This window comes from Rousettus aegyptiacus, unplaced genomic scaffold, assembly GCF_014176215.1.
Source record: "Rousettus aegyptiacus isolate mRouAeg1 unplaced genomic scaffold, mRouAeg1.p scaffold_m13_p_6, whole genome shotgun sequence".
Lineage (NCBI taxonomy): Eukaryota > Metazoa > Chordata > Mammalia > Chiroptera > Pteropodidae > Rousettus > Rousettus aegyptiacus.
Window position 1 is genome coordinate 113,203,410 of NW_023416309.1, and position 23,409 is coordinate 113,226,818.

Consider the following 23,409-nt stretch of genomic DNA (forward strand, 5'->3'; position numbering starts at 1 on the left):
TTGGGTCTGGGGAGTCCTGCATCTCAAAGGTCCATCCTGCTGCAGTCCTCAACTGTCCTAAAAGTGTCCCCGGAAAACGTCCTGAGAATGAGTCTTGGAAAGAACACAAATTCTTTCCGGGTCACGGCAGAGCAAGGGTCAGAGCGTTTTAACCCAAAGGACATCGTGTCGGGCGAGGTGGCGTTCGCATGGAGTCCTAAGGGACAGACGCCGAGGAGGGAGGCCACACGGGAAGGAAGATGATTGTGGACTAGGCTGCGAGACGATGGGTAGGGGAAGAGGGCAGGCTGAAAAGGCTCCGGAACGTTCCCCAGAGCCCAAGGTTGCTCCTGAGTCAGGCACCCGGGGCTTGCTGCGAGCAATTAGGCCTAAACGCGGCTCCGCCTCGTAGCCTGACATGTCGCGGGTCAGCACTTAGTGCTGTCGCTTGGGCAGGGCCCTCCCTTTTTTCATTTTGAGGCTTATCGGCTGGTGGCACGAACTGTTTTAATGGCTTTAAAAGCTTTGCCCTCTGAAACGCGGCTGTGCGGGGTCACTCTGGGTGTCACATTAGCGCGGCTGTGCGGGGTCGCTCTGGGTGTCACATTAGCGCGGCTGTGCGGGGTCGCTCTGGGTGTCACATTAGCGCGGCTGTGCGGGGTCGCTCTGGGTGTCACATTAGCGCGGCTGTGCGGGGTCGCTCTGGGTGTCACATTAGCGCGGCTGTGCGGGGTCGCTCTGGGTGTCACATTAGCGCGGATGTGAACAAAACAGGAAAAAGGAGCAGGTAGTGTCACGCCACCTCCCACTGCCGCCCCTGGGCGGGCGGCTCGGGCCTCAGAGACGGCCGCCCAGGGCTGTCTTCTCCCACAGGGCAGGGGGCCCGTCTCCCGGGACCCCAGAAGTACTGTCTAGATCTGGTCTGGTACCAGAGGCCCCGCCCCCGCCGCCTCATGGCCCCACCACGGTCCAAAACCCCATCTTATTTCTTCTGCTGTTGGAGCTGAGTCATGACGGGTCCGGGCCGTAGGTTCCTGTCTCCCAGGCTGAGCCGGGCCCCAACGTGCAAAGCCACATCTAGGAAATGCCACCAGGGGGCCCCTCCCAGGAGAGGGCTTTGCCCTCGGTAACGGGTCGCCCAGTCTCCAGCGTCTCCTCTCACCCCCACCCACCCGCCCGCCTCCGGTACCAGCTGTCCGCTCCCCGCTTAAACACCTATCTTGGCTGCCCACCACCCTCGGCTGAAATAGAAAATGCTTTGCAACCCGGTGCCAGTCGGCGGCTATTCCAGCCGCCTGGGCGGTCCCCACTCTCGCTATTCCCCTAAGCCTGAACCTACCTGCCTGGGGGTGCCCCAAATGTCATCCTCCCCTTCCTGCCTGGAGAACTTCTATTCATCCTTCAAGACCCAGCTAAAGCAGCGCTTTCTTGTCTTCCTCTGGGAAACCCCCCTTTCCCTCATCCCTGGTCCACGCTCAGTAAACATCTTGCCGCGTGTCTGCTCGGGCTTCGCAGAACAGGTAGAAGTTACATTGTAACGACAGCTTCTAACAGGCAGAGGTTATATTGTAACCACAGAAGGCAGTGCTCAGACATCAGTAGATGTTCGCTGAGCTGAACGGAGACACTTGGGGTGGCAGCCGAGGAGGGTCTGTCTCCGGCCCGCTCGCTGCCAGCCTGATCTAGGCTTTAAGGTGACACTACTCAGAACAGGGCGCACGCCAGTCAGTAATTGTACACGGCTAATCGCTGTAAGTTTGCTCTTCTGAGCATCGTCATCGGCTCACCGTGTCAAATGGACCAGAAATGTTCAAGGACACAACGGCCTGGAAGGGGCAAAGCTGCCAGATGTCACCACGGCACACCTGATGTCGCGTGCTTTTTGGAACTTTATGGAACTGCTTTTCAGAGGGGCATTCACCTGCACACTGCTCAACACACAATAGGTGCTCAATGAGCACACCAGCCACGCTCAGAAAAATAAGCAAAAACCACCGTGAAGCAGGCGAAAGGCCCCATTCCGTTCCGCACGCTGAGGTCCGTGTGTCTCTCCCACGAAGGCCGCCGAGGCTCCCGGGGGCCGGAGTCCTCATCCGAAAGGGGCTGAGCCAGGCCAGGGTCTGCTTTAGCCCTCTCCCTGCTGTGTGGTCTCGGGGAGGTCCCCCGGCCTCACGGAGACACAGCGCTCAGGCCTGAAACGCAGAAACCAGCACCAGGGCCTGCCTCCACCGGGCGGTGCGGGGGACCAGGAGCCGTGGCGTGTGCGGCTCAGTGCCAGGCACACGGCACACGGCACACGTCCAGCTCGGGACGAGCGCGCGAGACGGCTGTGCCGCGGGGGCTGGTGTGACCGCTCCCCGTCCCGTGGGTGAGGCTACGTCACGCTCCCTGCTCAGGCCAGAGAGCCCGTCCCGGGGGGCCGCGAACCCCAAGTCTGGGTGCGATGCCCCTTTCTGATGCATTTGCTTTGCTTTGGAGCTACGGAACACACTCCTGGTCTGGACAGGAGAGACTGGGGGTGTCCCAGGCCCGGGCGGCTCGTGGGGCTAAGACTAGACCGCTAACTGGCTCCGAGGCCACCCGCGCGGCCTGCACGGAAGTCGGGGAGGACCGGGAGGGTCCCCCACTGGGCTGGTCTGCACAGAACGAGAATTCAGATCCTTCAGGGAAGGATTCCCTGAATTCCTCTGACTTCTAGGTGGGAATGTGCTACTTGCTTTGCAAAACAAAAGCTAACGAGGCTCAAGAGGCAGACACGGGAGGTTCCAGGCACACCTTCCCCAAAGCATCAACGTGAAGAAGAGATGCTGGGCACACACCTGTCCCGAAGATGCCAGGGTCAACACCGCCGACCTGCCCAGGGCAGCAGGGACCGTCGGGGGAGGGGGGAGGGCGGGAACAGCACACGCAAAGCTTTGGCAGATGGATTCATCACAGCCAGAGGATCCCACCGGCCCGGTGAAGACAGGCGGAGGCCTGAGGGGAAACTGGACAGGTGGGCCCCATGGGGGCGGGTCTTCCATAACAGACCTCGCCTTCGAGGAGCACGCAGCCCGGGCGAGGACAGGGACGAGGGACAGGACGACGAGCGGCACCGCCAGCGGCAGGCAGGGAGGGAGGGTGAGGAGAGTCCTCCCGAAACGCACGTCCTGCACCCAAGGTCACGGCTACCACCGTGAGCTCCAGAGTCCAGGCCCCTCCAAGTGGAGGATGGGCCTCCCTGGGTCCCAGGCCACTTAAGGAGCAGGGCCGGGGAAAAGAAACCAGACCCAAAGAGCCTGGGAAGAAATTAAAATCCGGTTTCCTGAACACCTACTACGCGCCAGCCCGGGCAGGGGCTCGCCCTGTCCTGCCCCTCCCCGCAGGAACGGGCTGCTCCACCCCAGCGCCCGCCCTGGCCGCAGGAACCGGGGCACCAGCAGGAGGAGGGAGAGTCTCCATTAAGACTCCCGTTCTAAGTGTTTTGCTCCCCAAAGACGACGGCCTCTCCCTGGGCCGCTTGGACGCTGTTTTTCCTTCTTTCCCTCGGCCGCTCACACGACATCTGGGTTTGAGATCAAGGGTGACACACTGGCTGACGAATTCACCGCCAGATGTTGGCTACTGGAATGCACAACCGTCCCCTTAACTCAAAGCACACGCAACCGCAGAGCCCCGCCCCCGCCCCGGGCCTCGGACACCGCATGATGTCACTTCCCCCTGACCGGAGCCAGCAAAAACAATCCCTGGCTCAGCCTCCCGATTCGGGATGGAAAAGAACCAGGCGGGTGGAAAGTCAAGGTCACAGACGAGGATCCAGAGAACACAGGCCACATGCAGACGGGGAGCAATGACACTCACCCAGGGAGGCCGGCGGAGGCCGGTCCCACCACCGGGGGCGGAAGGGGGCTTGCGGCCTGCGGCGGTGGAGGGGGGGGGGTGCCCGGCACACTCCGCCCAGGCTGAGATCCACATCGCCTGTGGGTCCCGCGGTGTCTGTGGAAGTTCCCAGGGAACTTCTGTGAGCGCCGGCTCTGAGAGAACCAGACCCCACAAGAGAACCGCCCTAAGAAGTTCCTCTGCTCCCCACACGTTGAATCCTCCTGTATCATCCTGCCGTGGGGCCGCCCGCGCTCGGGAGGGAGACCCCAAACGCCACGTGCATGCGTGGGCCCTGCGGGGCACGGGCGCCCGGCCCCGGAGCACGGGTGCGCCTGCCGAGACGCAGCCGTGCCTTGCAGTCGTTCGTGGCCTTGTCCCCAGGCACTCAACACACTCTGAGCCCCCAGCCCCCAGCCCTGCTGAGCAGAGCACTGGCGGAGGGAGAAACCACGCGTTTGGCCGGAAGAGGTGTGAGAATCTCAGGATTCGGAAAAACGTCTGCCTGATACAAGGTCAAAATCCGGCCCCGGGTCACCTGAGCCTTCCGTGTGCACTGACTCAGACCGGCAGGGTTGGCTCAGTGTCAGCCCAGCCCACCCACTGCACTGCCCCGCTCGGACCTGGGAGGGGTGCCCAGGGAGGCGGGTGTCAGCGGGGACGGAGCCACTCTGCTCTTGGAGCTTGCTCACAGCCCTCGGGACCTTCCGGGGACTGACACATGCCCCTGGCACCCCTCACTGCGGGGAGGGGCAGTCGGGGGCCTTCGGCTGGCGAGCACACTTGCCGAGGGCCCTCCTTGGCCCCGGTCGAGAGCGGGCGGGTGGCGGTGCCGTGGCCGGCGTGGCAGTGGGCCGAGCGCACCGTGGGCACCAGGCCGACACAGCTGCGTGCGGTCGCGGGGGGCCGGCCGCGGAGAGGACTCTGCGTTTCTGAGATGCAAATGGCGTGACCAGCTGGAGTGGTGAACGTCCTCCCCGGGTCACTCGGTCCATTTTTTTTGTCTCTGGGCAGAATCTGCACACCAACCATTTCCAAGGAATCCAGAAAAAGTGATTTTCTCCCAGATGAAACCCAGCCCCCCACCTCGCTCCAGGCCAAGCTCTCCACGTGTGCCCCACTCTACTGGGGTGCTTGGGGAGGGCTGGGGGTTCCACACTTGTCTCCACTCCCCAGAAAAGGGGCACAGCGAATTTAGACACTTCCACCCTCAAGTCACAGGGCCACCAAAGTCCTCACACATGCCTGCCACTCGGGGTGACGGGGGAGGGGGGGCTGGCCCCACGATTACTGAGGGTCTTTAAGGGCCTCTGTGTAACTCAGTTGTCTCAGGGGCTTCGGGGGGCATCATAAAGATACCTTTGCACCTCTCCAATTGGACTGCATCTGTCTCCTCCGGGGGTGGGCTGACCTCCCCAGCTGCGGGGGGGGGGACGACGCTGGAGAGTGACCTAGAAAGGGGGTCCTGCACACACAGGCTGCAGACCAGCTGGGACGCCCCCAGTTTTGAGGCCATGCCCCTGAACTGAGCGTGGAAAGGGGGTACGGCTGAGCGGCCTGCAGATGTCGGAGGAATGCACGGCGTCAGCGCGGACTCAGCGTCTAGAAGTCCGAGGGAGCGAGCATCCGGCCCCGCCGCCCGCCCAGCCCCCGCCTCGGCAGCCGGTCCCAGCGCCTGGCCCTGCCCTCCCTGGCCTCAGTGCCCGGCCCCTTTCGGTCAGCAGTGGAGCAGCCGTCCTCCAAGTCTGCTCCTTTTAGGGAAATAAGAAGAAAAGGGGGCCGTCGTTTAGTAATTAAAAACAGCCCTGTGCTGCTGGGGGCGCCCAGGGCTGCTCGCGTGTTTTGCAGCAGCTGTGAGAGCCCAGCTCCACCTCTGAGTCCCTCCAAGCCGCCCCAGCCCCAGGATCCACAGATGTCCCCAGCCCTGGGGCAGCGGGGCTGTGCCTGTCCAGGGTGAGAGCCAGACTTGGCCAGCGTGACTCGGGCCAGGGCTGGAAATGCCTGGAGTGACGACTACTCAGGGCAGATGTGTCTTGGGGGCCTGAGCGTGGGGCGGGGGGGTGATGGGGTGCAGGACGGAGAACAGGAAGCGGCGGCGCAGCCCCAGCCCCCGCTGGCCCTGGGCCTGGCACCTGGGGCTTTGCCAGGTCCGCCCAGTGCTGTGCAGCATGCGCGTGAGCCGCTGTCCACTGGATGCCCGTCTCCATGGAGACCGGCTCTCCCATCTCCACTTCCTGTCCCTTCGCTTTGCCGCCCCTCCCTCTGGCGCAGGAGGGAACTGTCTCCCTCTGAGCCGCACTGTGCAGAGAAACGCTACGGCACCACCGCCCAGCTGCCGGCTGCCCTCCCTGACCCCCCAGGCCCCGGGCACCACCCCGACCCCAGTGCCGCCGCCCGCCGCCCTCCGCCATGCGGGCCCCGCGGGATCTCGTGCCAGCGGCCTTGGTCACGTTCCCCAAGCCCCGGGCTCAGCCCTTCCCATTCACGTGCTGCTGAATCATTTGAAAAAAATGCAGCCGGCCGGGAGGGTTTGCTGAGAACAGAGCGGCTTTGTGGAGGGAACTGCTGCTCGGCACTTTCTCCGCCAAGACCCCCGGGAGGAGCCGCGCTGAGCGCTGCGAACGCCAAGCCCGGAGCCCGGAGCCCGGCGGGCCGGAGCAGGACGGGGCAGGGAGGGCGCGGGGCCGAGGAGGCGCCGGGGGGCGGGGGGGGGTTCCTCGGCCACCCCCTGCCAGCCCTCCCCACCCGACAGGCCGAGGATGGGGCCCAGACGGGCTGGGCAGACGGCTCGGAACCGAGGGCCAGCAGGCCAGGGGCCTGTCCCCGCACTGCGGCTGGCGGGCTGGGACCTCAGGCCGGTCTCTGCTCCTCTCCAGGGTGCCTCGCTTTGGGGAGTGGACACACGAGGTTCCAGGCCCGTGGCTCAGGCCTCGTCAGCACACGCGGCTGGGCCTCTGAGCCGGTGGGCTCCCCCGACCCGCTGCGTTTCTCAGGAAGCGGGGGCGCGAAGGCAGGAACCCCAGCGTCTCGACGTGGAAGGAACCCAGTGCGGGCGCGCTGGAGGGGACGAGCCCCGTGGCTCCCCCGCGTTCGTTAGTGCGGCCTCGCAAGCGCGGCCCCCGGAGCCGGTGGCGTGGGGTGCCACGCACGAGTCCTCGCCGTCGCCGTCACCGTCTCCGGGGGCGACGCGGCCTGTGGCCGGGGCCGTGACAGGACCCGTGACTGCTCTTCGAAGTCAGCTCGTCCTCGCGTTACAGACGGAGCGGGCGAAGGCCGGAGGCTGCCCACGCCTGGTGGCCGCCGCCCGCTCGCGGGGAGAACTCCAGCAGGCCAGGGAGGACCCCCGTCTCCCCCCAGCTTTGAAAATCTTGTTGTTCCCACTGTCGTACAATTCGGAGGTTCCGGACGTTGTCACACACGTTATGGCAGGAGAGGGGACGGGTGTGAGGACCCGCACATGGGGCGGCTCACACGGAGTGCAGGGTCCTGTCTGAAACCACCGAGACCCGCTGGCCTGGCGAGGGCGGGGGGGCGGTGTGGAACTGCGTCCCAGGGTCCACCGCTGGACCCGTCCAGCCGCCTGGCAACCCCGCCGCCCTGCACCTGCTTACGGTGAGTGGGCCTCGGAAGCACCCACACCCGACACCACCGCTCCCTGCAAACCCCTGGGACCATCAGGGCGACCTGTCCCCACCCGTGGGCCACGGAGGCCTTCCCGAGTCCCTGGGATCTGGGGAGGAGGCTCACGGGCAGGGCTGCAAGGGAGTGACCGCACGACAAAGGTTCTAGCAAATGCAGAGTGAGACAGGAACTGGCCAGCTGCCCCCGAATGCAGAAGCAGAAGAGAAAAACAAAGGAAACACATGGAAAGTTCCAGAAGACACAGGAGGGAGGGCTTGTGGGGGAGGGCCTGCGAAGTGCTTTGGGAGGATGAGGACGCACGCGGCCAGGGTCAGGGGTCCCCACTGTCACCTAGCCATGCTGCCCAGGGCCCCGGGCACCGTGGTCGAGCTACGCAGAAGTGACCAAGGCAGGGTCATGTGACGTGACACTGCGAGATGGACGTCACCTGAGGCACGTCCACAGGGACTATCTGGAGGGCCGTGTTGGCGGGGCAGGGGTCCTGGAGGGCCGTGTCACCCCCTCTCCCACTGGCCTGGGCAAAGGGCAGGGTGCCTCTCGCCCTGCTGCAGGGGACAGTGTAGGTGTGACTGTCCGGGCAGAGATGAGTCACCCTGCACTGTGTCTCGCGGGCCCGGCCCTCACGCCTACTTTTAGCTTGAGTATTGCCAGGAAGGGGCAGTTCCTCACCTAGAGCGCAGGGGCCCCGAATTCCGCCTCTGAAACCAGACACAAAGGTAACCCACGCAGTGGCGGACTCGTCCACTCACTAGACTGTACCCTCCAGGCCGAGTCGGGGCGGCCTCGTTCCCCGACGTGTGGGTCCTACCGCGGCCACGGCTGCAAACCCGGGGATCCCACGGGGCCCTCTCCTGCAGCAGCTGCGGGCGATGTCGGAGCACACAGAAGGCTGAGAACACCCACAAAAGCCGGCATCCTCCCCCGCAGGTAATGCTCGTGTAACGGCCCTCCTGTGGCCAGGACCTGCTTCTTCATCACGCCGGGCTTAGACCAAACTGCTGGGCGCGTGTGCAGCCCGGCCCCACGCCATTCAGAAGCAGGTGCCAGAAAGACACCGGGCTGGGAGCAAATGTTTCTCTCCGCGTCAGGTGGGAAAGCCACAGACTGCGAGGACTCGCACGATAAACACTCGAGATGATGGAAGATTCTTCACCCGAGCTATGGATTTAAAAACGAAACCCAGAAAACCTCTCGGGAGGCGGCTGCCACTGCGCCTCCCGCACGGCCCGTCTGCGGCTCCCGGGGGCAGGTGCCCTCAGGGACGCCGGGCCTGGGTTCCTCGGGGACGTGCCTGCCACCGCTGTCACCCAGGGCCCCCTGCACATCCCATCCCGTCGTCTCAGGGGACGTTTACTTCTTACCTGCGTCCTCCACTGGGCCCTAAACCCCATGACTCCCACGTGCCTCACTCACTGTTCATCTCCAGTAACCGGGGCAATGTCTGTCCCTCAGTGTTTGTCAAGGAAAAACACTGTAATTTCAAGTCAACATTTTCCAGGGGGAAAAAAAAAAAAAAGAGAGGTGAAAACGGGAAGAAAAGGACTAATAGGGCCTTTCCCACACCCCTGTCGCAGCGTGGTGTTCGAGGCTTCCAGAAGCACATTTTGATACCCGGTCCTTTGATCCAGAATTAGGGATGTGGCTCCCTTTCCGGGAACAGATACAAACCAGAGAAGCAGCTACGAGCCCAGGAAGAAGGCTCGCCGAGTCACGTGACGTGACACTGCGGCGACGTGAATGGCGCCCGTCTGCGACACGGATGCGCCCAGCGTGCTGGGTCCCTGACGAGCTTCCAGAAGCACACGCCCTGTAGCGTCCTCTTCATAAAGCTCAAGCTGAGCCACAGCGTTCAGAGCGTCTGTACCGGTGTAATGAAATGCAGAGCTGACCCCACGGCCAGCAGGCGCAGAGTTAAGGGGGAGCAGTGCACGGGAAAGGGAAGGGACAGACAGAAGGCGGTTTTCAGCAAACGTGGCCGGTCTGGGGTCACGGTGGTTCCTCATACTGTTTACAAAATGCGCCCTAAGATAAAAAAGGTCATTCATGCACCAGCAATGCGAATGTCCCATGACTGCGGGTGGCTGACCCAGCCCAGCATGTCTGAGGTCCCTGGAAGGGGGCGGGGGAGAACCACGCTGGCCCAGCGGTCAGCTGACTGTGGCTCAGGGCCAAGTCCAGCCCCCAACTGCTTTTATAAATAAAGTCTTATTGGAACCCGGCCACACCCGTTCACAGTGTTGTCTACACAGGGGCTGAGCAGTTGTCACGGAGACTGCAGCCTGCAGAGCCAATAAAATATTTACTATGTGGCTCTTTGCAGAAAAGCTTTGTCCAGTCCCCAAGGATGCCACTGGCGGATAAAACTCTACCCGGTGTGGGGTCACCGCAGCTGTCGAGGCTGCTGGGTCAGAGGTAGAGCTGGAGGTAGGAGACTAACCGGACACCTAGGACCACCCACCGCTGCCAGCTGCAGAGGGTCCCTGCTGTGGCTCGGTGCCTGGGAGCCTTTTCCCTTCTCTCTCCCCCTCCCCCACTTGTTAATATAGACATTACAAGAACATTACTAAGTGATGTCTACTAAGTGATGCTGGTTTTGTCCGTCTCAAAGACTCACCCAGCAGCTACACGACTGATGAGGTATCTTTTGAAACCGTGCCTGTCTGACCCTGGGCGCCCCTGAGGGCCCAGGGTTTACCCGCCCAAGACGTGTGAAGGGCTGAATTCACCTGGACGTCCCGTCTTCGCTCGTGGGGGACGCCTCTGTGCGGCGCTGGCCAGCCCCGTCGCCGCACCCACATGGGTGCTGTGCGAAGGCGCCTCCCCGAGTAGGACTTCGTCCTAAAGGCACGATTGGGGGGGGCGGGGGGGGTGGGGGGAGCGAAGGGGCCGGCTGGTTTCCGAGCAGACGACACACACACACACACACAGGCCTCAGACTTCGGTGCCAGTGCCGGCATCACGCCCACTCATCGGCGGTGTATTTATCACGGGTGATACGCGCGCATTTTTCATATCTTCTGAAACTCCTGCAAGCGTTTCCTGGCTTCTTCGAGGAACTGCTTGTGCAACCTGTTTTGCTCTAAAATCTGCTGCTGAAGGTTACGGATCATCTGACTGTGCCCGTCGTCGTCGGAGATGCTGGCGGCCGTGGGGGACGAGGGACTGAGATCACACCCTCCTTCCTCCTGGTCTGAGCAGGAGGCGTCGGAAGGAGCCCAGCGGGCTCTCGCGGGCTCCGCCGTCTCCTCCGTCGGCCCGGGCTGGCCGCGGGCTTCCGAGCTCGTCTCCGGGGGTCGGGCCAGCGCGAGCAGCTCCAGCTGCGTGAGACTCCCCCGCGCGAGCCCCGGTCTCTGCTTCTGCCTTGGTGCCATCGAGCCAGCTCTGTCGGCCTGGGCAGGCGGGCGATGCAGTCGGGACAGTGTGTCCGGCCCGGGTGCCTCGGGTCTGCCGCAGTCTGCGCCGCACGGGCCGAGCTGCTCATCCACGCACGTCCCCGCCTCGGGCGACGCCAGTCTGCTCACGTCCCTGAACGTGGACTTGCCCACCCTCGGGCACTTCTGGCTCTCGAGCCTGCTCAGCAGCTTCTGCAGGCTGGTTTCGGGCGGCGCCGGGAGGGCGCCCACCGCCACCGGGCCCGCGGCCTCCCCGGAGGGCAGCACCTCCATGTCCGCGTCCGCCGCCCCCTTCTCCCTGCAGGCGGGGCCTCTGCGCGCCTGCCCCTCCGAGCAGTCCTGCTCTCCGCCGGGGCACGCGCCCGTCGCCGGCCGGGGCTCCAGGTGTAGGCTCAGGTGACTCTTCAGCCTCCTGTTTGTGTCAAACAGCTCTTCGAAGGCGACCTCCAGCTCCCTCTTCCACTGGCTCCTGTTGCCGCGCTGGCGGGGCGACTCCGGGGGCGCGGCTTCCTCCGTGCGGCTCGAGCCGGCCGGCCGCGGCTGTTCCGGGTCATCGGCTTGGCCCCCGGGACTCGGACCTGGACCGTTGTTTTTCAGTCCCTGGACGAGGCGAGCCGTCCTGCGCCCCAGCTGCCGCCGCCCGCCCCGGCCGACGTCCTCCCCGCTGCCCTCCGCGGGCGCCGTCTCCCCCGCCACAGGTCTCTCCGGCGCACAGGGCTTCCCCACGTCCAGGCTCCTGCCCGCCCGAGGGTCGGCGGGACGGCGGCCACCGCTGGTCTTCCTCGAAGGCCCTCGTTTGCCTTTGCTCTTCTCCGGGGGGCTCGAGGGAGGATGCGGAGGGCCCACGGCTTTGCCGAACCCCTTCTTCTCGGGGCCCGCCGCTCCCCGCTGGGCCTTGGCGCACAAGGTCTGCAGTCTGACCAGATCTTCTTTGCGACTCTTGTCCTCTCTGCCCACTGCTCTCTGCTTCCCCCCGGCCCGAGGCGGCCAGGCCGCTGCTCGCCAAGCCGGCCCCTCCGAGCCGGGTTCCTGGTCCTGGGCCCGTCCTCCTCCCACACCTAACAGATGGGTCAAGTACAGCCTCCCCAGGGCCTGGGCTTGCTGCCTCGGGGCCTCCCGCCACTCGGCCCACAAGTCCTCAGCCAGGAGCTGGAGCTGTGGGTTGTCCCACTGCCGGGGGTCCGGTCTGCTCTGCAGGGGGAGGTCCCCTTTCCCTCTGACTTGCAGCAATCTGTGTTTCTGCCTCAAAAGCAAGGCTTCGTCGTCGGGACCAGGACACAGGCGAGAGGCTCTCTCGTTTCTTTTCATGCTGGAGACCTCTGTGGACGGGGCTTCGGAGGGACGCGCGTGGGAGCCGGGAGCGGAGGGTCGGGGGACCGGGGGCCGAGGTGCCACCGCTACGCCACGTCAAGCCTACGAGAGCAGGAGGACACGGGCCAGAGCCTGGAGACGAGGCGCACGGGTGGACGGGCCCCCGCGTGTCCCTCCGCTCGCTCCCTCCTCCCGCCCCCCAGGGCCCGTCCGTCTCCCGACTTCTGTCCCGCACCATCGCCATGCTCCAGCCGGGCAGCCCCTCTCGGTGGGGTGCGCTTTGCTTCCCAGGGAACTCGTGGCCGTGTCTGGAGACACTTTTCACTGTCACAACTGGAGGTGCTACTGGCATCTAGTGTGTGTGTGGGGGGGGAGGCCAGGGATGCGGCTGGACACCCCGCTACACATGGGACGGCCTAGGCCTGCGACCTGACGAAGTGGCCCCACCCAAACGTCTACAGTGCCAAGGCTGAGACCCTGCCCCAAGGGACAGAATAGGATTCAGGTGGCTGTGGACAGGTGCGAAGGACTGGCCGTCTGGAGGCGGGGAGGGAGGGCTGCTTACAAAGGGGGGAGAGGGGGTGGAGGAGGGGCCTGCCAGGCAGGGGGCCAGGGAAGGGGCGAGCAGAGGGGAGGTGTGTGTGTATGTGTGCACGAGCATGCACGCACATGCGTGTGCGCAGGTGAGTCTGCAGGTGCGCATGTTTAGTGCTAGGATCCAACGCCGACCAGAGAGGCGGATGAGCTGGTTTTGCTTCCCTTTCGCGACTCCCAGCTCTTCCCTCGTGCAGTCATCAGAGGCGGAGGCTCTGGCATCGGGACGGACCCGCGCCTGCCAGGCCCGCCTGGGCGAGGAGGCGCCTCTGCACCAGGGAGTGTGGCGTCCCGTCTGCTGCCACTCACAGCTGACGTCAGAGGCGGCCAGACCGTGGGCCGTGGCGCTGCTTCCCGCACAGCTGCCGTCTGCTCCGCCGTGGGCCCCTCACCTGCGCCCCCTCCCTGCTCCCCCGTTAGTCTGGGCGGAGCCTGGCGGAGCTGCGGAAGCCCAGGTGCCGGGGGCCATCAGCAAACCGCACGACGGCCACTTTTCACAGTACCTTAGAGGTAAGAAGCTATTATCGCCCTGGGGTCACAGGTGGGGAAACTGAGGCAGGAAGGTTTTTTGTTTTGTTTTGTTTTGTTTTGTGTTAAAGAACCTTGACCCAGATCACACAGCTGTTCAGGCCAACCCCAGAGACCGTGACCAACCTCGGCTGGTGCTCCGCCACTTCCGGTAAATCTGACCTTGCAGTTACGTGCTTGGAATGGTGTTTAACATTCTACTTGAGTGGTCTGCCCCCCACCGATGGACACGAGGAGAGAGGAAAGTCAGCACATCGAACATAAGGGGTGAGACTTTTGACAAAGGTGCCGTGGCAACGCGGCGGGGGGAAGTGTAGGACTGTCCCCCTAACAAACCGTGCAAAGAAGATGAATTTAGACCCTAACCGCACCATAGACAACAAAACTTAGCTCAAAACGGATCGTAGGCCTTTCCATAAGGTCTAAAACTATAGATACCTAGAAGGAAAAAGAAGTGTAGCTTCAAGACGTGGCATTAAACAAAGATTTCGTAGACAACACCCAAAGCAGAAACAATAATAAAAAAAAAAACCATAAACTGGGCATCATTGAAATGAAAACCTTTGCAGTTCCGAGGACATCGTAAGTGAAAGCGCAAAGCAGAAACCAGGAGGAAATATCAACTAATCATATATCCAACAAAAGACTTGAATCCAGAATATACAAACAGCTCTTACCACCTGATTAGAAGACAAGTGATCCGATTTAAACATGGGCAAACAATGGAAGTGACCTTCACCGGAGAAGGTCCACGTACGGCCGACAAAGCACGTAAAGATGCTCGGCACCAACGGTCATCGGGGAAATGCAAGTCAAAGCGGCAGGCGTCCCCCGCTCGGCCCACGTCAGACGGCCACCGCGAAACGGGCAACGGCCAGCGCTGGGGAGCACGTGGAGGCACGAGCCCTCGCACGCTGCTGGCGGGGACAGAGCTCGGCGGTCTCCCTAAGGGGTGAAGGCAGCGCTACCACACGACCCACCCTAGAGAAGAGCAAGCCCGTGTCACACAAAGCGACCGGACGCAGAGGGCGCGAATGAACTCCGTGCTTCCCAGCGACGAGCTGGGTCTGAGCCTGGATCGCAAAGGCCACCGGCCGAGCTCTTCCCGCCCCTGGGGATGGCCACAGGGGCGTCCCAGCAGGTGGGGAGAGATCTGAGCAGCCATGACTCTCCTTCTGTCTGTCTTGAAAGATACGAGAAGAGGAATGGGGCAAATCACACCCCAAGATCTGTTTTTGGGCCCGGAGACACTGGCTCACACCATCTGATAACCAGCGATCATTAGTAACCCCTGGATGAGTCTCCCCCACCCGAGCACCCAGTCCCTCCTGAGCCGGGCCCACCGGGGCAGGCCCCACCCCCATGGTGCTGCTGGGCAGTTCCTCCTGGAGACATGCGAGAGCCAGCGTGAAAACAGAGACCTTGAGGATAAGGCCAGGAAATCACCTTCAGCGCCACAGCTCAGGAGCCCAAGTCCTTGCAACAACTGGCAGTGAGTCCTCGACGCCCCAGCCCGCTCCTCTGCTGCCCCCTCTAACCCCCGCCCCCTTGCTAGCGGGAGATCAGGGTTCTGAGTGTCCTGAGCCTCAGATCCTGCTCCCAGAGCTGGGCGGGCGGCCCCGTGGCAGCTGCTTCCAGCACTCGGGGGAACCACAGTCACCCCGGCCCCGCAGAAGCCCCACGGGGCAGCAGACAGGAACAGTGGGGTGGACACCATCGGGCCTCCCACAGCACCTAGCGGACACCAGGCCCGTCGTCTCCCGCCCTCTGTGGCCCCAGCACGCAGAGCAAGCCCCGGGTGGGGGTCAGCAATGGCAGACCCCCCTCCCTGGCTGCTGGAGAAAGGCCCCCCCACCATGGGGAGCAGGAAGTGCCAGGCCCACGGGGTCCTCCTGCCTTCTCACCCCTTAGAGGAGACTCCAGGGCACCCTTCACCCCGGGAGGGGGAGCGCCCACACCTGGGGCTCCACGTCAGACAGGCAGTCACCCCGAGTGCCCTCTGGCTCCTTCGCTGTGCAAGAGGCATCACACTGCCCACCCAGGGCCACTGAGGCATGACACGGCTGGAGCACGGGCCTCCCTGCAGCGGACGGTCACGCAGAGGTGGCCGCGACAATGACCCGGGCCCTCCGGTCACGGGGCTTTGCTGCGAGGGTGTCGCGGATCCCCTAGACATCGCGGCGCCCGTGGTGGAGTCAGGAGGATGTGCACGCGCCTAGCCTAGCACACGTGATTCACCGGTCACCGGCACACAGACGTCACACCCCTCGAGACACGGGTCGCGTCGGCGAGCCCGCCGGCCTCCGGGGGCGACGGGACTCAAAGCCGCCCCTCCTCAGGTCATGAGCTGGGGCCTCGGCGGGCAGCGACCGGCTTTTGTCCCCCGACCAGGCCTCCGACAGCCTCGCACGCACCACGCTCTTGGCCGGAACCCACCACAACGCGACTTGCGTCCCGGGACGATGTGTGACTTCGGAGACATTTAACCGAGCAAGGTAAGAAGCGAAGAAAACAGGGCCCCGCAGGGCTTGGCTGTGGACGTGGCGCTGACAACCACGGGCTCTGGCGGGCGGCGCGCACCCCCGCAGTCCGCGCCCTCTGCGCACGCCCTCACGCTGTCTGGCCACCTCAGCGCCAGGGCCGAGCCCGGCTCCTCCCCGCACCTTCTGATGGGGAAGCTGAGTCTCAGAGAGGTTAGACGACTCGCCTAAGGCCACGCAAGCTCACAAGCAGAGCAGCGAAGATGCACCCCTGGGCAGACAGATGCCCGAGGCCCGGCCCCTCCGCTGCAGGCGGGGCGACAGCCGGCAGCCCCCACTCCCGCATGGCTCCCCGCCACCCGGTGCCCCCACCCGGGTCCGGGGCCATAACTGTGCTCACAGAGGTTCTTCTTCCTCAAATGAACGCCTTCCCCCAACCCCGCCCCCTCTCCCCGGCCCAGGTCCGGTTCCTCCTTCCTCCCAGGACGCCCCCTGACCTCTGCAGCCACAAGGAAGCTGCTCTGGCCTTGCTCCAAAGGGTGACAGGGTTTAGCATGTTTTTCCTTTGGAACTTAAAAATAGACATAGGAGGGCTCCCTTTAGCTGGCATGGCGAGAGAGAAGGCAGTCCGGGTAATTAAAGCTTACGCTTTCGTGTGTAAAGTTAATTATTTCTCTGTCCTCGGAGAGCACGTAGAATAGATATAATTTGACCTTTTCTGGAAAACACTGGATTATCTTTAGGACTCTCTTTAAGAAATTTCTAAAGGCTTTTAAGATGTTGGGAGGTGGGGAAGATATGTATAGGACCAGAGTCCCTCTAAACGGAATGACCTCAGAATGTAACTCGGGGCTCGTGAGTCGACCTTCTGTAGCTTCCTGCGTCCTCCTCCCCGGCTGTGACCGTCCGCCCGCGTGCAGGTCCGATGGCACCCCACCCCTTCCTCACACAGCTTCTGAACTGCCCCAGACTGGCTGCGCCCACACACAGCCGCTCGCTGAAACTGCACCTGACGTACGAGTAAACGGAGGCGGGGTGCCGAGGGGCCCTCCCGCGAGGCGAGTCCGTGAGCCATGGAATCGAAGCTCATCATCGGTTCTAGAGGCGACACCCGCAGGCCCCCCGCGGAGGCGTGACAGGTGACCCCCGGGCTTGGATGTTTAACAGGCTCGACTGCCCGGCCGACTCTCACGAGACCAACGCAACGGAAACACACCCATGGCTCACACGCGGGCCCCAAGGCCAACCGTTCCAGTGCAAAGTCCGAAGGAGTGAGGAGACCAGCGGCCCCGAGGCGGGGTCAGCGAAAGAGCCAGGCGATCTCTGCATCGACAGAAACGCCTGGAACGAATGGGCAACGTCTGGCCCGGTCCGGCCCTGCGCTGGTCAGACCTCGCCTGGCCCTTCCGGGCTGGACAAGGTGTGCCAGCATCCGGGGAGCACCCGCAGCATCTGGGGAGCACCCGCCGGCTCCCACCCCACGGGACGCCGTCAGCGTCACACGTGGCCCGGGAAGCACTCGGAACGTCGCCGGCCTCACAGGGAGGCTCAGCGAGGGTCTCAGCACCATGACGACGGAGGACGGACGGGGCCCACGCGCAACGGGCTGGCAGTGAGACGCGTGTCGAGGTGACCCGAAAAAGGTGACAGGCGTCCACACCCGGCAATGCCCCACGAGGCCGCGTCGTGGGAAGAAAGTGCCACCCTCCCAATGGAACTACTGAAATGCGCAGGAATTAACCTAGCAAGACAGGCACTCCCAACGAGGACAGCAACGTCAACAGATGAGGAGACCGTCTGAGCCAGGGAGGGACGCGTCTTCCCAGACAGGAATCAGAAACGGTGCCGTGCGGGGGCCGGAGAGGAGGAGCTGCAGCTCGGAGCTCAGCGGATGAAGAGACAAAGCCCGTCGGAGGGAGAAACGGCCTCAGGAACCGGGAACGTTGGGAGCGGGGCCTTGCAGGTAACAGGGAAGTCCGGAACAGCGGACTGTGGCCGTGAAAGAGCCTTAACTGACCGTGTGACCTGGCTCAAGTTCCTTCGCTCCGGGAGCCTCAGTTTGCTCACCTGTCGAGTGGGAATGATAATAGCCTCGCTGCTGGAAACGCCCCACGCTCGGCGAACCGTCTGGGGGCGACGGGGGTACTTACTGTGTGCGTCTCTAGATGACTGAACGAGACCACTGAGCGCATATCACGGGGTGGCGGACACTGGCCGGGTGGAAAGAAGCACCTCTTATGGGAGGGAGTGTCTTGAAATCATGGAGCTGACCCGGTAGATAGTGAGACACCCATCACTGGAGGCATGCAAGCCACGCCCAGATAAAACAAACATCAAAAAACAGTTTAAGCTCCATTTCTCTGAATTTTAGCCTCTAAAACTGTACTCTGGGATGCCCAGCGAGCTGCCCAGAGCTTTGGGCCACGTCCAGACTCGGCTAAGTTCCAGAGTCGTGGTTTCTGAAGCCGGCTGGACAGGCTGCATCAGGGTCACCTGGGGGAGGGTGGCGGCCACGGCAGGACGTGAGTCCTGGCCAGGCCCCTTGGCCAGTTTCCGCCAACATCCTGGGTGAATCTCCTGACACACAGCTGGGACCGCGACAGATCTAGAAGGCTGAGGTGCACGGCCAGCCTTGGGGGACCAGCTCGGCCTCACCGTGTGGCCACTGCCTCCTCGGCCAGCTTCACAAAGACACACTGAGGCACAGGCTCCTCCACACTCACGGGAGACACCGGCCTACGGGCTGGGCCCCTCACTCCTGACCCAACCAGCGGCTCCCTAAATGTCTCTTGACCATGTCGGCCACCTCAGACCTCACAGACCCAGGTAGGTAGCCAGCACAGGCTGGGGTCCCCACTGCCAACGGCTGTCCTGCTGCACGATGGCCTCCCCCCGAGCGACCCCATCCACACCCGACCCCGTACCCCCGCTTCCACGGAGCATCCTTCCAGATTAAAGCGTGTATGGAGCTCCCCAGGGAGCAGGGGCTTGCGCACCAGCCTCTGGACGTGAGGATGAAGGCCCGGGTGGCCCGCGCCCCAGGGCCCTCTCATGAGCCTCGCCCACCGGCCAGGCACAGAACCAGCCCCCCCCCCCCGCCATGGCAGAGCTGGGGGCGGACCCAGCGAGAACCTCGGCCCTGGCCGGTGCGCATGGGGTGCCCCGGGGCGCACTGACCAAGCTGGCTGGAACGGCAGCTCCCACCTCCCCCGCGGCCGGAGTGCCCGCTGGTGAAGGGGCCGGGCCGCTGCCGCGGGAACCAGGCCTGCTGTGACATCAGAACAGGGGTGACGTCAGGGGCAGCGACGAGCCAGCCAGAGGGTGAGCACCGGCCGGGCGCCGGGGGCGGGTCCACCGACCACAGACACTCGGCTTGGGCAGCTGGGGCAGCGAGCCGGGGGCCGCCGGCACAGGGGCCGCTGCAAAGGGCCGGGCCCGGGCCTGGCCGTGGGAAGGTCCTGCCTTCCCCAGCCAGGGCGTCAGCCTCCTGAGCTGCCGTATTTGTAGGTCAGGGACCCCCGGCGACGTCTGCCACCCATCCTCTCACACGCGAGCCAGCCAGCGACCTGTGCTCCTCCGGGGGCCGCCGGGAGGTGCGGCGGAGGCAGCGGCGCCCCGGCCTGGGCCCCTCTGTCACCCACCCACCCACGTAAAATGAGAAACATGCCCAGCCCCGTGTCCAGGCCTCCGGCGCCCTCCACAAATCTGGCCAGGAAGAAACGTCGCTTGCGGGAGCGTGCTGGCCCCAAGAAGTCAAAGCAACCGATCTCGGGGTCGGTTTCCCGGGAAAGCCGACAGCGGGGCCTCGGCTGGCGCGTGGGGGTCTCGGGGAGGCGGGTTTCAGACGAGCTGGTGGGGGCGGACGGGCCCTTGGCGCGGTCACCCTGTCCCTGAGCCGGCACGGGCAGGAAGGAGACCAGCCTGTCAGCATGCTCTTGTGCACCCGCGCTCCAGCGAGGGCCAAGTTCAAAGGGATGGGCACAACATGGCAGCCAAAATCTACATCTCATCGGGCCTTTGATGGCCTTCCGGAATGTTCCATCCTCTCCAGGTTGGTTGTGGATCGAAGACATTTGTCCCGAGCCCAGGCCCTCCTGACACGGCCTCTGGGACTCCCAGAACGCAGCCGCCGCCTCTGCGATGACCTGCTCTGCTCGACAGTGCTTCCCCCCCGGGTCCCCCCACCGACGCGGGGCCAACCTGGCTGTCGATGTCTGGGCCCGCGCTGCTGGCCACGCGCACTTCAGCAGGCTGACCGGAACCACGATGCCTCCCATTCCGGTTCGCCACAGGAAAATTTAAACAACACGCACTTGCAAAAGAGAAGTCTAATTTCCCCTCGTTGACCCGAAACATTCTACATCTCAATCGAAAAACTCCACGCCATCTGTTCCGGCAGAGCACCCGAGGCTGCGACTTCCGCGACCCCTAACACTCCGCTGCCGCCATGCATGACATGTCCCTGGGATGAACAAGACCGCGGTGGCCGTCCTTGTGGTGAACGCTTGCTGGGGTCCTCATTGCTCTCTGAAAAAAGTCCTGGATGCAGAGATGCTTGACCAAAGCGGAGACTCGTTGCTAAGCCGCAGCCTCAGAGGTGTCGTCTGGGCTCAGAATTCTAGCCGTGGGGTGGGTGGTGGGGGTGGGAGGGACGGCACCTGCCGAGCCCCCTGCCTGCGATGCGGACCTCACCCACCCAGCGCTGACTACGGCATGACCCCGAGAAGCTTCACCCTGCTGTGACGGGAGGGGAAACCGAGGCTCAGCGAGTCTGGATTCAGGACCAGCTCCGGCTGGCTCCGAAGCCCAGGCCGCTTCTCCCAAACCTTCCGGTTCGTCTTTGTTCGCTACAGTCCAGTTTCTCGTTCCGTCCTGGGTTAAGAAACCGGCCGTCCCCAGGCTCTCTCCCCGGGGCCTCCCGTTATCACCGCGCCGCCTGGTGCAGCCCCCACGTGCTGAGCCGAGTCTGAGAAGGTGCCCCGACCCTCACGGGCGGCCAGGAAACCCACTTCTTGGCCACTTTGCTCACAGGCTCAAGGGCCCAGAAAAGGCGGGTGGAATCACGGCATCTTCGGGGTCAGTTTGGAGACTGGTCCCCCCCACAGGCGTCATCTCCTCTCGAGTCGCCCTGCTCTGGAAAGTCAGCAGCAGGTGAGAGGTGAGCCGGCAGCAGGAAGCGCACACCTGTCCTCGCGGCTTAGCCCAGGGGTCGGGACAAGTTTTCCCAACGGGCCGGAGAGTGAGACATGTGGCCCGGGCTAAGTCAAACACTGCATCACGGACTAGCGGCTGCGCACCGGTTAAACCGCGCCCACGGCAACAGGCGACCCGTGACCTGGGCGTCGTCAGCCAAGCCCTGAAGGGCCGGCGAAGTCTCGGAGGCCGACGGCCATCGTGTGCCTCCCGTCATGAAGGACACAGGCTGGCGGCTAAAGACCAGGCAGAAATGCACCGAGTCTCGTCTTGAATACATCGGATGGACCTCGCCCGGGGGAGCCCTGGATGCTGCAAAGTCAGGGTGACGACGGTTGCCCGGTTCCGTGAACCTGCTGCAAAGCCCTGGATTGTACGCCTGAGATGGGCGAACCAACCGCAGGTGAGTGACACCTCCACGAAGCCGACAGAACGCACGGCGGCCCGTCTCCCATGCCGTCCCAGTCTCAACGCGTCCGAACGTGAAAATCCTGACAGAACGAATACGTGTTCGTCGCAGAAAACTGAGGAAATGCGGATGAGAAACAGAAATGAAATTCACCCTGATCTCATCCACTGCCTAGAATTCCGACAGACATCTTCCTGGAGCTTGCTTTATGCATGTAAATGTGTGTACTTAAAAAAAAAAAAAAAAAAAAGGTAGATTCAGATGGAAGTAGTAAAACTACATAGAGGAAGGCCAGGGGATTGTCCGTCGTTATACAAACCGGGACGACGGTTACCTCTAAGGAAAATGGGGGGCTGGGACCAGGAGGTTTGGTGGTAACAGTTCCCTGACCTCCCTCTCCCCTTGGCAACTTTTTCTCAAAATGTACACTCAGGCTCTGTGCTCCCCGCCCCAGGACTAAGACTAGGAGAGAGACAATGTTTAAAATGTAGAAGTGTCCTGACTCTGACAGGCTTTTTAAATGAATACATTCCGAACATTTTTCTAGGTCATAAACACGGATCGCTGATACTGTAACAAAATGTAACAAAATGACTGCATCGACTCAGCTCATCCCTGCCTTGCGGACAGGGCCGGCCTTCTGGGGCGTCTCTCGCTCCGCGCCCCCCGTCCTTCATGCGTCTGAGCGGCGACCACTGCTCCCCGGGGACCACCCCCTCCAAGCCAATGGGGACGGGCTGCTGCCTCTGTCAACACTTCCACTCGTTTTACAACTGTTCACCAACAGCTCGACCCTCAGCAAGTTACTCGTGGCGTCTCAGTCTGATCGTCTACGGAATGGGGAATGATGTCAGAGAAGTAACGGAGTCAATGCCAGGAAGACCGTCCCAAGTGCTTGGCACGGAACGACGCCAGCTGCCACCATTTTCCCTGCCCGGAACTGCCCCCAAGTCCCTCCTGGCCCCTGGCGACCTCTCAGAGGCACCGGGACACCGCTTGCATGTCCCCACACGTCCCAGCTGTGTGCAAACCATGCCAGCCCCGGGGCTGGGTGAGGAGCACAGAGTCTGGCACGGAAGGAGCCACTGCCCACGCCAGCCTCCACAGCCTCCGTGGCCCCTCCGCAGCCTCTTCCCTCCGCCCCTTCTCTGCCCACAACCCGAGGGGGGAGGCAAATTGTCGCCTTTTTGCAGGAGGCAGAATTGAGGCAGGGGGCCCTTGCCCGTGACCTCTCCCCTGGACCGAGCCCGGGGCTGCAGCGCGGCCTCCTAACCACGCCGGCCATGAATGTCGGTCCCCCTGCTCCCCGCTGACGCTGTCCCCCCGAGACCCTCCACTCCCCCTTTCCTCTCAGGTCCCCTCACACACAGCCGGAAACCTCTTGCTCAGACTCCAATGTCATCAGAACTCAACAGAGAATGCGACCCTGCCGGACCGCTGGGCCACGTTGGGGGACACTTGGCCCCCGGCACTGAGGTCAAACCCCCAGTGCGTCCAGGACCCCTTCGCCTCCCCCGAGCCCAGCTGCAAGAACTGCCCTCTGTCCCGAGCCCTCCCCAGTGCAGGCACCTGCCGGCCTCACCTGGACTAGAACCTCTTAAAACCGCTCGCCTCCCTGCGGCTTGGTTCCCCGCCCCGCCCCGCCCCACGGCCAACAGATGGCAGGAGCCACGAAGCCGCCCATGGGTCCCGCTGCCAGGACCCCGGGGCCTGGCTCCCGTAACGGAGTCCTCCACTCCGCCCTACAGGCCTGAGGAAGACTTTGAACGGCGGTGACGACTCTTCTAGGAGCTCTCATACCCCTTTGAGAAGCTGGTGGAAGCCACAGGCCCTGTCCACAGGAGCACATGGGCACACACGCGTGCGCACACACACGCACGCACGCGAATACAGCTTTGCTTACAGTTTCAGGGCTCCCCTCCCCCACCCCGCCCCACCCCCATCTCTGCACAGAAGTCATTACACCCTGGTTAAGAACCTTCTTCATGACGATGACACTCCGGTTTGCTTTTCAGAGCAAATA

General features: G+C 63.3%; 2 protein-coding genes and 1 long non-coding RNA gene across 3 annotated transcripts in view; 1 reads left to right on the plus strand and 2 right to left on the minus strand.

Moving 5' to 3' along the window:
- TIMP2 (TIMP metallopeptidase inhibitor 2) overlaps positions 1-23,409 on the minus strand; it is a 42,853-nt gene that overhangs the window by 13,742 nt on the left and 5,702 nt on the right. The window lies entirely within an intron of this gene.
- Positions 10,347-22,685, minus strand: CEP295NL (CEP295 N-terminal like). The gene is made up of 2 exons (XM_016143246.2): positions 17,935-22,685; positions 10,347-12,284 (listed from the first exon to the last, which is right to left on the minus strand). The coding sequence occupies exon 2, from the start codon at positions 12,177-12,179 to the stop codon at positions 10,488-10,490; it is 1,692 nt and encodes a 563-aa protein (XP_015998732.2). The 5' UTR covers positions 12,180-12,284; positions 17,935-22,685; the 3' UTR covers positions 10,347-10,487.
- Positions 13,241-18,127, plus strand: LOC118603795. The gene is made up of 2 exons (XR_004951274.1): positions 13,241-15,799; positions 16,737-18,127. It is a non-coding gene; the product is annotated as an uncharacterized LOC118603795 (long non-coding RNA).